The sequence below is a fragment of the Excalfactoria chinensis genome, chromosome 2 (assembly GCF_039878825.1).
Source record: "Excalfactoria chinensis isolate bCotChi1 chromosome 2, bCotChi1.hap2, whole genome shotgun sequence".
NCBI classification, from domain to species: domain Eukaryota; kingdom Metazoa; phylum Chordata; class Aves; order Galliformes; family Phasianidae; genus Excalfactoria; species Excalfactoria chinensis.
The window spans coordinates 18857675-18876290 of record NC_092826.1 but is presented as its reverse complement, the minus strand read 5'-3'; the positions used below and the strand labels follow the sequence as shown (position 1 = coordinate 18876290).

General features: G+C 34.1%; 1 protein-coding gene across 48 annotated transcripts in view; it reads left to right on the top strand.

Moving 5' to 3' along the window:
- Nucleotides 1-18616, top strand: part of RIMS2 (regulating synaptic membrane exocytosis 2) — a 425424-nt gene that overhangs the window by 288691 nt on the left and 118117 nt on the right. For 29 of the 48 annotated variants that reach the window (XM_072327906.1, XM_072327908.1, XM_072327929.1 and 26 more), the window contains 2 exons: nt 11915-12094; nt 13376-13485. In XM_072327906.1, coding sequence (XP_072184007.1) covers nt 11915-12094; nt 13376-13485 — 290 coding nt within the window. Of the gene's footprint in view, nt 1-11914; nt 12095-13375; nt 13486-14305; nt 14339-18616 lie in introns of all 48 variants that reach the window. The other 19 variants (XM_072327930.1, XM_072327895.1, XM_072327901.1 and 16 more) reach the window with 3 other exon arrangements.

Sequence of the window (18616 nt, the reverse complement as noted above, 5' to 3'; positions counted from 1 at the left end):
GCTAGTCCCATCTTCTTAGCTCCTTCTACTTAATCAATGTCATAGTGATATCAAACAGCCACATCTTTTCTTGTTTTCTTTCACTTTTTAAAATGTGAAATATTTTCATTTTCCACTGTTATCAGAATCTCAAACACTGTTCTCTTGCCAAGCATTCACTGAAGAATCTTTCATCTGGGACAGTTAAATCACTGTGAGTCCAACAGTGTTGATGTCCTGCAACCAATCGGTCATGCAGATGCATCAGTCAAAATTTCTTGCCTGCTTTGCCCCTTCATTGCCTATCTGGTAGTCATTCACAGCCATGTACTCTTCTGATCTCAAGTAGCTTTTTGAATTTTCCTTGAAGAGGTAGCTACTTGTAGCTACACTTTCATCTTTTACTTGTATTTGTTTCAGTTACTGCCTATCAAATTCAGTAGTCTTCAGTTAATTCGTTCTAGGATGGATTTCCGTTATCAAGAGCCTTGATTACTGAATTCATTCTATGACAATGTTATTCTGACATTTTTTATGATAGTTCCCTCATTTTGAAGTAGTCTGGCTATTTCCCTCCCAATGGAAATGGAAGTGGCATTGACAAGATACTTATTCCATCAACTGCCTGATTAAAACAAGAATCAGAGACACAGCATCAGTGACTTCAGTGCCCTTTGGACTTTCTCAAGAACTCCTTGCAGCTCTGTACCCCTCACCAATTTTCCTTGGCTGTTTAAGATGATAGTGTGGTAGCACTAGCTAATATCAGTTCATACCACTAAAGCTACTCAGATTGAATGCATATGAGCCATAGTGGCTGAGTGTGTAGAGCTTTATTTACATTTTTATGTGCATCCCCCAGTTCACGGTTTCCTAGAGTTATGCGTGCTGGTTTATAATTTGACACTGACCCATTCTAAATTGGCTGATATACATGTGCTCTCAAGAACAGAATGTTCTCAAGATTTTATCTGAGTTGTTTTTTAAATGAAACTATGCTATTTTCCTACCGATATTAGCAGCTCTTCCTGAAGAAAAATCTGCTGAAAGTATCACAGTATGAAATTTGTTCTCAGCTTTTCTCTCGCATAGCTCAGATTAGTCACTGAGAACACCACACTCTGTGTTATTTTGTTTTAGTTTTGCACTTAAACTTCAAGGTTTCAGTTTGGGAGACAGTTAAAGGTGGCTTCTGCACATTTTATATGAAATATGCCATTTGTTTCGGACAAAATTTCTGTTGTGTCACTTAAGGAAACAAACTTCTTCCTTTTTGTTTTCCGACTGTCATTTTAGCAGTCAGAAATTTTGTAGCATCCATATCCAACTCTTGGTGAAATGTCCTTCTTGCTTAAATCCTGTTTTCATACTGATACAAATTTTCACTTCTGTAAAATGATCATGTATTGACCAATGTCATTTGTCCTTAATATGCTGTTATTGGTATCTGAATATAATTTGAAAGTAGTTTAACATTACCTATGTATGGAGAGATGCATTCAGAAGATACTGCTGAATGTGTAGTAGATAAACGTGTTTTCTGTTCATTGCTATCCTGAAAGTACAGTATAGGAAAACAAAATAAGCACCTTTTAAAATGTCTGAAATATCTGTGCTGTTTATTTCATATTCAGGAGGACTAGGCATGAGAGAAGAGTGCCTAATACATATTACGATGACACAACCTATACTCCTGAAAGGTATTTTTATTTCTGTAATAAAAATAGATAGAGATAAATAATACATTTTTCCTGAAGAATCTAAAATTCTTAATTCACCCAGACTGATGATGTCTAAGTTTATAGTGCACTATATGCAACATTTTTAAAATACAGACCAGCTAACCTCCAGAGCTTTAAGTGATGCTTTTTCTTTTAACTCACCATTGCCTTCACTCTGGATTTTTTTTTTATTTTTTTGTGAAGAATAACTCCAGCTTGAGAAAAATAATAATAAAATGGTTCACCTTAAGATGTAGGAGGAGAACCGAATAGTACAGAGGAGTTTGGTACGATTGAAAGCTTTCCTTCACTTAACAGCAGTGTATTTCTAATGGCTAACATGTTCAGTCACGGTGAGATATTAGAGGAAAATTTAGAACTCCCAATTCATTTCTTTTAATATCTTGAGTGATTTAAAGTGCTCAACTTTTGACACGTTAACACTAGTATTGACTTAAAAGAGATGAAAAGTCTTCAGGATGATTTTGAGCGTTTGCTGTGCTGGAGCCAGAAGTACTGTTTTTCTTCCACATGGTGTATCACAGTGAAACTAATATAACAAAAATCGAAAGTGCAATCTGAAAACTTTTGAAGTGCAACTGGAAATAGTTATTTGAAAACAGCATTTCATGTTTAAAAGGTTCAAAAAGAAAGAAATGCAAAGAGAGAAGCAAGTTGACTTTCCTATCCCTTGGTAGAATTGGAGCTTTTATATTTCTGTGTATATTTTTAAGTCAGTATGTGATCTCTGTATACAGTATAGGATCAGGTAAAGCAGGGCACAAAAGATCTGTTTTTATTTCATTACTATGAATGCAATAAACTGCAGTTTTGAACTCTTGCTTATGTATTTATTGTGCCTATAAGAAAGCAGTTTTACAGAAAGTTTTTTCCTAATATCCCAGCTAACTGGAGACACAGGCTGCAGTCTTAAGGATGCATATGATCATGGAAAATGTAAAGATACACCTGTCTATGTGCAGCTTTGTTCTAATTTTGATTAAACTGAATGCAATCTAAATTACACTGAACTAAACAGCTTTCATCTTGTCATTGATCTAGCTACAAATGCTTCAAAAAATAAAGAATGAACAAGAGCAGCTAAATGACATTCATTTATTCTGCATTCTTGCCTTCCCTCAGCAAGACCCTGAGGTGTGAGATCATGTAGTTAATGAGCATATCTCAAAACTTCACATTCTGAAACCTGAGAAGTTAAGAAAAAATGAGGTTATGCAAGAAATCTTCCATGCATCTGCTATATGGTCCCTGGGAACAAATTCATTGAAAACCCTCTGATAAGAATATTCAAGCCATTAAACACTTTTTTCTGCAGAATTTCGCAGAGATTTTTAATGGAGTCAAAGAGAGACTTATATTCAACTTGGGAACACTGTAGTCCCTTGATCTTCTCTGAAAATCCCAGCATTGCTTCTCACCCACTGTTATATTGAAAATCATTGAGCAGCAGGAAAACTACAGTTTGAATGCTATACCCTGAAAATCTGGAACTCCAGATGCAGAATTGAAGCTTAATCAAATATTGGGTGATTTGCACATATTCTGACATAGTGGAGTAAAGGTATCCAAATATGTTATCTATTGGTGTCTGCAGTCAAAGAATCATCTTTGTCCCATTGTTTTTTTTCTATGTTTTTCTACTTTAAGAGAAAAGTTTCTACATATTTTTTGATGTTATTTGCAACTCATTTATAGAGTGCTGCTGCAAATGATTAGGTTACCCATGTAACCTAATGCCTGAAAGAACAATATAAGTATAAAATTTAATAAGTATAAAATTTTTCATTGATCTGAGTGAAGTGAGTTTTCTTCTGGCTTTTAAATAGCCATGAAAACTGAATGCTTTATCAAAAATCTCCACAATTACTTCTTAATCATTTTAAATACATTGGAGCCATTGAAAAATTGAAGACTTGTGTGTAAAAAAGACTTTGATTTCATGAAGCAGAAATTCATGTCTAACCTGCCAAAAAAACTAAAGGTGGAATATATTAAAAATTCTTCATGAATAAGTAAATTATTATGTTTTGTTTGTTTGTTTGTTTGTTTGTTTGTTTAATGAAAACTTCATACTTCAGAGATAATATAGAATACTAAGGAGATGTCTGGAAAGCTTCACATTTTACTTAGAAGTGAACATATCAGATAAGCTAGAGTGCTAATATAATAATACCTGTGTTTCTTTATAACACTTTTTTATTTTAACTGCATTGTAAAGGTGGTACAATGGTGCAAGTTCATGGGCAGATCATATAGTCAATGGTTCAGCTGAAAATTATGGGTAAGTAAAGAGTGTAGTATTACAGATGTAGCTAAAATGTACATGTTCTGATCTTTATTATAAGACTTACTTGATTATTGTTCCAAATTTATTCCCAATAAGTACATTTTTCATTATCTCTTTCTTTCTTGACTCAGAATCCAGGCACATTTATGTGCTAGTCTTTTTTTTTTCCAAGATTAAGCTGTTTTATTCAGTAACAAATAGAAAGAGAACATTAATTATGTTTGAACTATTTTTAAAATATGTTCTCACTGTTAAGGACTGCTTTAATGAAAATGGGCTATTTGAGTGATAATACCTGCCTACATTTGTACTGCTGGGATATGTGCCTTTGAGGCCTAATACCTTTTAGCTTTAGAAGCAGTCCCAGATCTAACTGTCTAACCTGTCTCCCGATGTGATTGATGTATAACCCAAGTAAAGCTCTATGCACATTAAGCCCTTCAGTTCTTCCCAGCTGTACTTGTCTCCTGATCAAAGGATTGCACATCTTGCTCACAGAAACTTATGCTTTGATTTTATCCTCGTTTTCTTTTTACTCTTAAAACATTTTTCTTCATCTTTATTTCTACCAATTGCCTTTGTCGAGTGTGCAGAGCTTGCTTCTTTCTGCCTTTCTATATCCCATAAGTTATACTATGCCAGGGATATATTTTAGCTGACTAAAATAAATGTATGATTTCGATCCAAGTTTCTGATAAATCGGAAAGTTCTTAAGTGGAACTCCCACTGATTTGTGGGGAAGTTTTCCTGAAGGAAATCTAATTGGAGCTACAAAACTCAAAATCATCTGTTGTGTAATTACACAACATAATAATTTATACTGGTATCTCAAAAGCTGCAGTTTTGTATATACAAATAATAAGATGTAAATTGTGCATGGATATGTAACTAATTCTATGCCTTGGGTTACTTTTTGTAGTAAATTTAATATTAAACCCGCTTTTAATATTGCATTACTTTTTATTCTTTTGTGATGATACAAGTCAATATAATTGCAGGTCGGTACCTGAAGCAGATCATTGGAAAGCTGTTAGGCTATACTCAGTTGCATAAAATAAGCCATATAAGATGATACTGAATACTGAAAATAGAGCATATATCCAAGGGATTGCTTGTAGTTAACTAGTACTCCTAAGATTATTTTAACAAAAGCGTGATTCATATTTGTCTAATAGATGTGGTTGGGTCGCAGTTGGACTTGATGATCTTTAAAGTCTTTTCCAACCTGAGTGATTCTATGGTTCTATGTTGTTAATGCAATAATTCTGTTCAGGGAATTCAGAGAGTAAAGGATAATGTGACTTTTTTGACTTGCAACTTACAAGTTGGGGTAAAAACAGCACTTTCAGTGCAAATTTCTCTTCTCTTTAGATGGATTTGCAATCATCTTTTGGCTATATATTAGTGCAGCCACAGAGACTAACGCGGGACCATATTTCTTTACTACATCGTTGAACCATAGTTGCCATATTTGCTGGCTTTTCATTTTTGAGTTTCTTCAACATATAGTCTATTTGAGCTTATGGCAAGGGCCTTGTGTTGTAGTCCTTCATGGGAAAGGGGACAAGCCACCTGAAAACTGCAACACTTTTGTGCTTGCTTGTGCTAGCAATGTTAAATAATTTTAGTATACTGGCCCTTGATCTAGTACAGAAAGCATGCTAACATAGCTAAGTATCAAATTAAAATCAGATCTGAAAGTTAAAAAAGGAATTATTTTTTGTGCTCTCTATCTCAATTTAAATTTAGCTACAAAATGCTGTGGGAAAAGGAAAAAAATTATAAGAAGGATTGTTGTGAATTAATATGGTTTACACTATAAATGCACATATAAGGCACATAGCACATATTTAGTAGAATAAGGACTACTGAAATGGATCAAATTCTATTCACATTTGCAGATATATGCAAGACTTTTTGTGGTAGCAGAATGTTATTTTGCTCATACATGATTTCAGAGCTTTAAACATAGTGAAAACTTACATAACTGCTTCTCTTTGATTTCTCTGATGGAAATTTTGGCTTTATCAAGTGACAAAATGCTTTTTGTCTACAGGGAGGTCAGAGTTAGGGACTATTGACAGAAGTTAAGCATATAGATAAACATGTATCTATATTATTAAGCCTTATTTGAGATCCTTATTAAATGTTTGCCACGCTTCTGGTCTAAAATGTTACTGTAAAAAAAGCAAAAAGCCTACTCTTTGTGGTGGCCTGAGTGTGTCAGGTACAAATCTAGGTAAATTGAAGAGATGAGAAGTAAAACCAATCATCAAGGACAAGTGCTTTAGAGATTCTACATTTAGTCCTGCAAAGCAGAAGGTCATATTAAGACACATGCTTGATTTTAAGCATGCATTTAACTCACTTAGTCTGCAGTCTAAGCTCTCCTTTGAACATTCCAGCTTTACTGCAAAACTTTTCTATGCATTGTCTTACATATCACTTCCTCTTCTGCCAGGAAATAGGTGTTCATCAGAACCTAAGAGTATTTCCATTTGTGTTCATCTGTTATTATTGCACATTCAAGTTGAGTGACTGAATTATTTTTATTCCAAAATGGGGAAAAATATGTCAGCAAGTTAAAAAGCTTACCTAAATTTTGGAATATTTCTAATACAGTTATTAAAATTTAGGTTAATATATTGGGGAAAGTTGCATCAATAATATTCTATTATAGAATTGATCTAGATGGACAATGGGAAGGAAGGGAATTTCAGCTCTCTCAGAGAAATTTGAGTTCCCAACTTTTGATTGTTCACTATATTATCATAATCATATTTCAGTGAATCTTCTTATGGAGATAAGATAGATACATTATGGGAGTTACCTGTTTCTGCAATGTGATTCTTCAATTTGTGTCAACTGAGGATCTATGTTAAAGATACTAACAGCTGTTAAAAACACTGTTAAAAGCACCTGACAATACAGAATAAAAGTATTTTCTGAGTGCCAGAAACAGTCATGTAAAACCAAATATTTAATGTATTATGAATTTACTTGAATCTGTCTGAATTTTTAATTAGTATTGAAAGAACTGCTCTATTCATTCCATAATTCTGACATAATATAAAAATAAGAAATTAACATGAGAAATATAACCAAATGAACTGAATAAATCAGTAAGACATAAGGCAGCCTATACACCACTCGCAATCTTTCATCCACCAATCTGTAAAGAAATACCAACATGGAAGGTTCTGTTTTTGAGAAATTATGTCTTAGTATGTTTAAAAATCTATTGATGAGGAAAGTGTTGATGAAGAGTAAACCTATATAGATATAGCTCTGTGTGGTTTCTTTAAGCATTTTAGTGTTTGTGTCTTGCTCTTGTGTGTTAGTATGATTAGGTATGTTTGTGACAAAATCACTAAATGACTGCAGTGCCATAAACAGATATCTCAGCAAAATGTAAGAAGTTGTTTCTGTAGCTGTAGCTGTATGCACACAGCAGTGAAGAGCACAGTGTGCCTGACACTGCAGCAGTTCTCTGCTTGCCTGAATAGCTGCGTTAACTAGTAGAAAAGTAGTTCAGATAATGGCGTGCTGCATTGTAGTCATTCCTGTGACTGTCATGTAGATATACCTGTAGTTACTGTACACATCATAGTGTCACGTGTGTATTTGTATGTGTATATTTGTGTGTATGTATGTACATATATGTATATATATATAAGCATAAAACATATTTGAATACTACTGCAGCAAAAATACACTGCTTTAATTCTTGCTTTTATTCTGCAAGGGTATTTAAAAGCATGATGTTTCTTGCTTTTAAATAGCATAGCACACAGTTTTATATTAAGTTCCTAAAAGGGTATGAACAAGTGATTTGGCGAGGCTGTCCAGTCTCAATTCATCTCAGTATTTTTGCAGTGATGTCCCATTTTCCATGACAGTACTTATGACTCAAAAATTTAAGTTTGCTTGGTACTGGAATTCTCAGTTGTTTGTAGATGTGTTTATTTATGTTATGCTAACAGAGGATCTTGTGTCTGTGACTAAACAGCAAAGTTTCTATAGATAGTAGAAGAATAACATGTCCAAGGATTGAAATCCAGCAACCATCCACAGACACTGACAGGTATTACCATTGAATATTAACTGAAGTTTGAAGTTAGGATCATTAGAAAATGTATTGTTGTATTTTATTTTATTTTTTGTTCTGTGTTCTGTGCTTCTAGATAAAAAGAAAAGCTGTTCTAGGAGCTGAATTGTAGTGTATAGTAATTCTACAGCAATTCTATTTTTACTTCTTCAGTTTTTCGTTACAAGAAAAAACAAGTACTTTTTACATTTTGATTGGTATCATCTCATTGTCTACTTTTTCAGTCCTGAACACAGTAAAGCAATATTAAACATGGGATTTCAAACAAACTCCTTTCACTTATTTTGAGGAAAAAATTTTCATTTGTGTTTTAAGATCTTACAGTGGCTTACTGTGGAAAAATGTTTATCTTTTATACGACTTTCTCCATACATGAATTTGGACCAATTAATGCACTGATTTTTTGTAAAATTTCCCTTTTTATTTGTTAAGAAAAGTAACAAATCTGAAAAATTAAAAATCAGAAATGGTTACTTTCTGCATTGGGATAGAATTATCTATTGAAATTCCTGGAATATGAGTGTAGAACAATGCAGATAAAGCAGTAGTTAACAAAAAATGTTGTAGCACATCTTATTAGATATTATAGTTACTAGAATATACAGTGCTACCTAGATATGATGGGATTCTAATTCTAATTTGGATGAGTTATTAAATTTTTATTGGTTGCAGAGCTTTCCTGCAAGTGTGTTCAAACAGTTTCAGTGTGATAGATCTGCTTGTTTAAGATGTAGACATTGCTCTCCTGTTTCCTTGGTGTAAGTGTTATGCTCACAAGTCTCACAGATTTTGACAGAGGAATGGCCCACATACAAAACTTGTTTTTCTTAGAAGGAAGAAGGATGTTGTCTTAGGCAATACTGTGAGGAGGAAAGTCATTATTTGACCTTTCATTAACTTTATTTTTTATAATGACAAGTCTGTTGGCAGAGATGAACAGCTGTTGTGTACTTTAAAATATTATATGGCTGTCAAATACCTTGACTATTATTTTTTCCTCTTTAAAAATCAGTGGTTCATATTTTATGACTTGAAGTCATACTAAAAGAAAGAATCATCTAAATAACTTGGGAACATAAGCACTGAAGAATGAAGTCTGAAAAGTCATTAATGTCTGTTTTTAATTCAAACTCCCCCCTCTGTTCCTGTAGCCAGATTGTGATGTTAATGTATAGTTGTATATTGTGTTAGGGAGCTTTGCTGCTCAAGCAGATTATTGGAGTGAGATTATTTCTGTAAAGGGGACATTTCTTCTCTGAAGACCTGGATATTACTGTACATTTCTACTGTGGAAAGGACAAAAAAATACCAGAACGTTAAAACAAAGAACATGCCCATTTCACTCTAGACACGAATGTGTCTTTTTAATTCTTTTCGGTATATGGATGATTAAAAGCCACACAGGGATGGTTTCAAACAGAAGGCTGTCGTCGAGCTTGTATACCATTTCATCTGCTACACTGTGGGTATTTGCAGCATCTAAACCTGTAACTTGAGGTAATAAATGAATCTCAAGGTTCAATTTCAGATCCTCTGATCTACAGAAGCAACAGTGGCACCAAGGGTTGATCTAAAAGCAAAAGGTTACTGCCAAAATCTGTGCTCTCCTTCACTTACTGGAACTCTCAGTTGTTTTTCCTCCTGAAGTAAATGCCAGGTGCAGATTGCAGTAAATGGAATATTTAGATTAACTATTTAATATGCAAAATGAGACCTTTAGATATAGTGGCTTTCATGATAGTCTTCAGAGAGTACAGAAATAACAGAAAAATACCCTCTAAGCCATTAATGTTGGTCTTAATGGTAAAAAAAGTTTTCCTATCTTCTAACTGAGGCAGTGAGTTAGATCTCTATCATCCTAAAAGCCACTTCTTATTTAACAGCTAAATAGAATGAGGCTTTAGGAGTGAGACATAAAAGAGGCTTAACTTCTCATGAAGTGTTTAAGTGAATCATGGTTGCTGCTCCTGTTCCTCTGTATGTCCTGCTGTTGGGAAGGAGAAATTGGAGATGGAACAATACCCACTTTTGGTAGGAGACCAGAAGAAGAAAGGAAGTCTGTGTGGGCTTACTAATCTTACACGTGTGGTTACAAATGATAGGGGTGAGTTGTCTGGATCATGGCTGTTAAGGAATCATTTCACATTCCCTTAGTCAAACCGTGCACCTTCTATAGCACTGAAAACTAGTTACCCAAACTAAGCAACATTCAAATCAAAGCTAAGGTTTTGTTTCTTTGTCTGCCCACAATGTAAAAGAAGTGAGACAGTGGATGTTTTTGCTGATGAAGCTTCCCATTCAGAAACAGAACTGATAGAAGAAGTGAGGTAATTTTATTGTGGTTTTGTGCTAGGCTTATTTTATTTTTCTTCTGATATTTTAGTGCCTCAGCTTATGTTTCTTGTTGTGGTGTGTTTGCTTGTAGACATAGTTTCATGGTGAATGGTATTATTCTGAACTTGTCTGTGGCCATTTCTTGTTATCCTTAAAGAATCTGATTATTACCTTATGGAAGGAATGAAGAGACATTCATTTTAATAAGCATCCACCCATTCAACAAAGTTTGCCATCATAGAGAAAATTATATTCTGACTCAATATGGTGCTGTAGAAAAAAAAGTGCTGTTAATGACCTAAGACTCCTCATAGTGAGGCTGTAGTATGTCTCTTTCTTTTCTGATACTAAATAAAGTTTGGCTTTTTGTTGCACACCCAGTCACTCTGACTGCATTGTGAAATGTACAACACGGTTCAAGAGAAAGATCAGAAAGTTATATATATTCATGATGTTTATTCTGTTGCCATTCAGGTTCTTTCATAGAAGGAGTATGAAATTAATGAGCAGCTTCAGGAGGGTGTATTTTTTTACTTTTAAAATTACTGTGATTTTATCTGTTTTAGCACATTGCTAGCCATTATTACTCCTTGCAAACAGAACAGTTACATTGTCAAGAAAGGTGAGATTTGTTTAATTTCTGAAAGAAATTATATGATTAATCGGCTATGATAGTAGGAGACTAAACTAGTTCATCCAGAAATTTATTTTCTGATCAGTGTGCTTTCTCTTTGTTGTGTCTTCAATGCTGACTGTTTTAATTGCTGTTTTGTCATTGTTCTTTAGGTTGAAGGTTAGACTTTATATTTTTCCTATTGTAAACCAATATTTGTCTACTACAAAGAACATCTGCCAGTACTAATGGCATTGTAGATCTTCTTCTGACTGTAGTCTGTGTACTGCATATGGATCTGTCATTATAGCTTAGAGAGTATTTTGGCAGGCATTTTGAGTTTAGTAGCATTTAACAGTGCTACACAGTAATTATAACATCTGGAACGTGCCTGAATTTGCTGTGGACTTTCCCACAAACAGTGGTTAAAGAGCACCATGTCTGAAGATAATGCAGTCTGAAAAAAATATAGTGATGCGAGTTAAAATGCTCGATCAAAATGCACAGTTAAGCTTCAGGGAGACTTAATTGTGTCATATATTCTCTTCCTCCAATGATGATGAATTAATTACAAACAAACAATATTTTTTTACTAAGAATTTGTCAGGAAACAGACTATTGCATAGGTAGTCATTACTGAGACACTGGAAACATTTCAGCCCATTTATCAAGAGTTCGGAGCAAACCAAAGCATACATGTTTAAAAAAACTGTATGTAATCATGTAGCGAACTCAGAAATTTACCAAAGAAAATGTACATAACAAAATGACTTTCTCCAAACCAGTATCATGCAGCATATTTTACAACTAATAGAAAAGTCAACCGAGCTGCTTTTTGACTAACATTACAGGAATTGTGAAGCAGCAGATAGACAGCCATATCAAAGATCCAGATCAACAGAGCAACGTCCTATGCTAGAGCGGACCAACTCCCGCTCCCGATCCACAGAGCGTCCTGACTCAAACCTCATCAGGTCGATGCCTTCATTAATGACTGGAAGATCTGCCCCTCCTTCACCTGCCTTACCGAGGTGAAACAGACAAATCAATCAGACTAATCCCCTTCTGCCCCACCAGCTCACCATTTTATTTTCCCAGTAGCTAATTGGTATCGCCTCTCATCCTTAGCTGATCACTAGTAGCAGTAGATACTAACCTTGTCAGTGTCAACACACTATTTATATTCTATTGCGGATATAATGGTGTGTCTGCCATTTTAAATTGTCTACTAACAGTATTTAACTGCATTTGTTTGTGATTTCTCATTGACTAGGATTCCTAGATAGTTTCCCACATGAAGCACCTCATAACTACCATGTTCTTATCTTACAGAATGAGAAATTGTTTGTGTTCATCAGACATCAGTTATGGAAGAACCATCATAACATCAAATGAAACTTCCTTTTTTAAACAAAAGTGTTTCTTCATTTGGACTGTACTAACTTTGTGTTTTTATTGCCATTTTAACCACCATTTCCTCTGACTACATTTTACTGTGCCATAGTCTGTATTGTTCCTGTTAAACACTTTATCTTTACCGACTGACACTTTGCAGATGTCTATACATTACTCTGAGCTTAAACATAATGCAGTAGAAAGTCAAATACATTTTGGTCTTGCAGATATTCAGCACGCTTCTCCTTATTTTGGAACTACAGAATACATTCTTTTGCTTTCTGAAAGTGAAAGATAGTACCATCAAATTCCCAGTGACAGTTGGTCAAATCCCAGCATCTTTCCTCAGTTTATTACTTCATTAATTTAAATCCCTATAATATCTTTGCCACTCAATGGGAATTTAACCAAATAAAAATTGAATAAATATAGTTGAATTTGGCCTGTAAAAATTGTATGTGCATGCATGTATTATGTCCGTATGTGCATGAATGTACATACAGTACATTTTCTGGCTTGACTGTGCAAACAATCATCTTATGGGTGCTTAGCCTTAGTCTAGCTGATGTGCTTTGGTTTTCTTTTTCTTTCTTTCTTTCTTTCTTTCTTTCTTTCTTTCTTTCTTTCTTTCTTTCTTTCTTTCTTTCTTTCTTTCTTTCTTTCTTTCTTTCTTTCTTTCTTTCTCTCTCTCTCTTTCTTTCTCTCTTTCTCTCTTTTTCTCTCTTTCTCTCTCTCTTTTTTTTTCTCAAGAGATGTTTTTGTTGTTGTTGTTTTTTAAGAATTGATAGTTTCACTATGAGAATGCAAGGGTCCCAAGTGAGCCAAAACTTTATTAGTACTTTTATCAGTTCTTGAAGCTATTTAAGGATGAATGTGCCATTTAATTGCTACGGTTTGTTTTGCTATGTGTCTCATAGGTCACATCCTCGAACTGGATCTGTTCAGACAAGTCCATCGAGTACTCCAGTAGTAGGAAGAAGGGGCAGGCAGTTACCACAGCTCCCACCAAAGGGGACGTTGGAGAGAAGTAAGTGTGTGGTTTTCTCCTTAATGACACTGCAAAATGCTCACAGAGGTCAAGTATGTTTCTAATTTTTCTTTTGGGAATTATAACTCTTGAGTTTTTGTGCACAGAACTAGGATTTGATAATATTGTATTTTGTGTTCTATTTTATTATATTTTAACATCTACTGTACTCTTGATTGAATTGGATCATCAGCATTGCAGTAGTGATCAACAGTATGAACCAAGATGAACTATTAGCGTAATCCTATTCCTTTTGAACTCAAGAGATGTCTTGTCATTGACTTCAACAGGTTCAGGAAATGATATTTTCTATGTTGTTTAGTGATAAAACTTCTTTTTGGGAGTTAGTAGCATAGCTGAACACTTGTGGGCTCACATGGTGTATGTTACAGAGGACTAATATAAAACCTCTGCACCTTGAAACAGGAAGAGCAAGAAAAGAGGTAATAATTTTAAAATAGGAAAGGCCAGCAAGATATTTCATAATTCATGCTTTACAGATACTGTTGTTGTGCTGATCTTTAATGTTTCGTAAAAGCATTGGTCAATGGAGGCATCTTCCAAAATGTTTAGAAAAAGGACTATAGACACAGTTTTGATAGCAAATACATTTTCACCTTTCCACTTTTGATTACTGAATGTGTTGTGCAAAATCAGTTTAAATGGTCATATGCACTCCTTTTTTCTTTTTTTTTTCTTTTCCCTAATCCTTCTAAACTTGTATATTGTATCTTTTATAAAATTTACCTTGTTTTTAACCCCTGTGCTTTGGTTCCCTTTTTTTGTTTCTTTTTTGTTTTGTTTTTGTTACTTTCCCTAGACAATGGAGACAAGGAGATAGAACCTTATGAAGGTCTGTACATAAAGGAGGGTTTGTTTTTCACCTGAAAGCCTTTTTGAGAGGTTCCATCGGGGAAAAATAAACCCAACTGCAATTGATGTTACTTTATTGCATAAACATAGTCAGAAACATTGTGATAATTGTTCAGTCTTTTTTATATTCAGACCTATGACTCATAGATTTTACAGGATTCTACATGAACAAAAGAATAAGTGAGATTATCTGAACGCAATAATCATTAAAAAGTACCCAGAAATATACTCATTTTTACAACAAAGGATTTACACTGAACAAACAAAAATATTTCAAGTTATGTTGAAGCTAGTTAATCTACATATTTGCATCTTCTCAGAATGAGTACTTCATGCAGATACTGACATCTAAGCACATGAAGATATTTGACATGTTTAATGTCAACCGTGCACTGAATCAAAACCACGTTTTTATTGCAAATGTAATTTTTGCAGTTGCTGAATTAGTAGATTTTTTTAAGAATATAGAAGTAAAAATTAATTGAATCAAGTTAGTCTTTCAAAAAAAACCTGATAATACTTCCTCTTAAAATTACATCCCCTTGTATTATTATTTTTTTTAATTGAAACCATTTAATTTGCTTAACCAGACCTAAGATATCAATTGCAGTCCTTTGCTATACAACTGAGGGTCTTACATGTAGTATAACTGTATTTGTCTCATCAGACTTTTTAATTTAGTATTTACAATGCTTATGGTGCTTATTTCCATTTTGGAAGCAAAACTTCATGACAAGAAATTCTGTTTTCTCAGATCATCACACTAGTATATTCATTTCTCCGTATTCTTATGTGTTGTGAAATGCTGATATGAAATGCAGTTAGATGTGCCAGGAAATAATCGCATCTAATCACCTGATATTTACAGTCATTGCTATACACGCAGTCATGTTATACCACTTACCCTGCTCTCTGCTTAGCATATTTACTTAGACTGTGAGTTCTCCGGGGCAGCTACTGTGAAGTATTGTATATTTTCACTGTGTTTGATTAGAGAGAGTAGCAATCTTATTTACAACATAGGTTTTATAGTGAGAAATACAATAAATACAATGAAATAATCATTTTTTATAGGACTGGTAGAATTATTTTCTCTGGTAAGTATTGATGGGACTTGAGAAACTCTGTGTTTACTCAAAGGCTGAGTAATACTTTCCCATACCTCTGTCTAAAGTGGTCTTTTTGGAAAATGTGGGCAATGGAAAATTTTGAAATCCACAGTTAGTAGAGTTTTAAAATGCAGTCAGTGTCACAAGAGACTCAAGCCACAGTATCTAGACGCATTGCATACTTTATTTTACATATATAAAGGTGTGGTTAAAAACAGAGTCCATAGTTATCCAGATTTCAGGCAGTATTCTGTGTAATTTCCTATAATGAATTAAGAGATCCTATTCCAATTAGAATGTAGTTTTATTCTGAGGCCTTTTCTTTCTATCTTTAGGATTTTACATTTTCTTTAAGGGAACTAGTCTTTTTCTATAAAAAGAATAAGCCTCTACAGGAACAGAAGATTACCTAACTTTTAGCAATGACAGAATATAATTAGGATTAATAATAGTTTTTGACTGTTGGAGAATCGCATTTTATGAAAGGTTATTTTAAGCAATTGAAGTGCAAGAAAAAAAAAACAACAAAAAACAATGCTGAACTTTGGTAGACTTAAAAATACTGACTTGTAAAGGAGTTTATGTTATATTTAACAAATAAATCTGTGAGTAAATCTCAAAATCTTACGGACATTTAGGTAGACCGGTATGTATTATTATATAATCAGCTGATAATCAGAAGAGTTGTCTTAATAAGGAATGTTGTACTAGAGAAACGTCACTGTTTCAGAGAAGTAGCCCTTTCTGTTCTTACAGAAGCATATAATTAATGTAAATGAGGGAGCTTTTTATATTGCATGGAAGCGTGCTGGGAAGGTTAATCTTTCTGTGTTTTGAAATGAAGGATGTTACTGTTGACAAAATTAAGTTAAAATTATACTGATGAAAGGAGTTAATTAAATGTATGTTCTAGACAAACAATTGTTAGAAGCCATTTGATTTTTGTAAAGGAACAGGAAATGCTTCTGTAGGTCATACATTATCTCCATTTAATTTGTAAAAATTTGAATAATCTGTTACATTGCTATGATTGCGTGACACTTCTTAAAATATAGTGAAATTGCTGGGACTCGGGTAGAAGTGAGGAAGGTATCTGTAGTTCAGATTTCTTGTTATAGTGCAGTGTTCTGTATGAGAGCCTTGCTTACAGCTACGTGACTTGAACAGGAAGGGAAGGAAGCTGCAGGAAGAAAACTCTGAGTACTTGCTTTGCAGATTAGGATCAGGATTTAATGAAATATCTTTTGAGATTTAGTTCAGTGAACTGCTTACGGTTGCAGATCTTTGCTCCAGGATATTTAAATTTTCCCAAAATACCTTATTTCAAAACTCCATAAGAGCTAGAGAAGTTTATTTTAAGAAATCTATCCAGGCAGCTATGAACGTCCATTCCTAACAGTAGAACGTTAACATCCGTGCCTTCTTCTCAGTTCCCTTCATTAGCAGAACATGCAGATATGATTAGCTATATTCCATTTACATTCTTTTGTCATCATGAAATAATGACTAATTTCTTAATCAGTGCAGCTGCCACACATTCAAGTGTCAGATCAACCTGTTCAAAGAGTCACTGGATGCCTCTGAAACACAAGTCAGAGGGCTGGAGCACCTCTTCAATGGGGAAAGGCTGAGGGAGCTGTGTTTGTCCCATTTGGAGAAGAGAAGGCTCTAAGGAGACCTCTTGATGGCCTTTAGTTTAATAAAGGGAGCTACAAAAGAGATGGAGAGAGGCTTTTCATGCATGATACTGCTGGACACAGATAGATTTAGGTTAAAGGAAGAAATTATTTACTCAGTGGGCAGTGGGGCACTGGCATAGGCTTCCCAAATGAGCTGTAGATGCCCCATCCCTGGTGTGTTCAAGGCCAGGTTGGATGGGGTCCCAGAAAGCCTGAGCAGGTTGGCGGCAGATTGTTTTGATAGCTGTACTTATGATATTTTTAAGTTATGCTAGAGATGTCTTGTTGATAATCAGCATTTGTAGAGGAATAATAGTATTAAATTAAACCCTATTTTATCATTGAAATGGTTATAAACTTCTTAAATGTTCTTTATTATTTGTATGACAGACAATAAGTGAATACTGAAATATTTATAACTTCTAAGTGTTATCAAGATTTTTTTTTCTCTCATTTGTGGCCATATATTTCTTCTTCCTAATATTTATTGAAGAATGAACTGCTTGCTGCTAATTGAAATAGGTCGACATAAAGAGATCTTAAAAGTATTCTGTATTGCCCCTTTAGATTTGCTGTTAATTACAAGCCAAAGAGAAAGTATTGGAGATATTTCCTTTTCATTTTTAAGAATAAATATAACCTTTTCTTTCTTTATCTCTAATAAAAAACAAACAAATAACCCACAACTTCATTCACTCAGGTTAAAAAACTAGAAAATTGTGTAATAAAACTTGAAAGTCTAAATGTGAAGTGCTGAGAAATTCAGCAAATAGTAGAGCTCAGACCAAATTTGCCCTTGTATTTATGCTCTGTGGTTCAGACTATAATTACGTGATCTCATAATAATCTAGTGTCTTGGGTAAGTTATTTCAGAGACCATTAAAACTGGCATTAATACTTATTAGCTGCCTCTCCTAATTTCATATATGGGTGGTCTTATTCCAGAACAAAATTACCTGCAAATGGAATTAACAGCAGTAGATGATTAACTTTAATCAGAGATAACAGACAGCCATAACTCCTACATTTTCACGTTTTTGAAAAGAAAATAGCTGTACTCACAATTACACTGTTGTATGGTATGTGAGTTGCTGAGACAGAGTGATAGTTAAGAAAACAGAACTACTGTTTACTATTTTCTCTCAATCAGACCATTGTTTCCTCTGAACTGAGACATAATTTTGCAAAATGAGAAGGAATTTTACTTTGTGTTTTTCAGCAATCTATCATAGCTTGATGGAATGTAGAAAAAGCCTATTTATGAGGCAATTACAAAGAACCTGGAACCTGTATTCACATTGGTCATAGTTCTATTATGTTCTGTCAGCTGTCTTCACAGCCTTTTAAAAATACATGGCATACTGGTAGTTTGCTTTGTAGGACATGATTGATCACATATATATCATGTAGGACAGAAATCTGGACTAACTTCAAATAGGTTAAGAACGTCATGACTGAGTCAAACTGCAG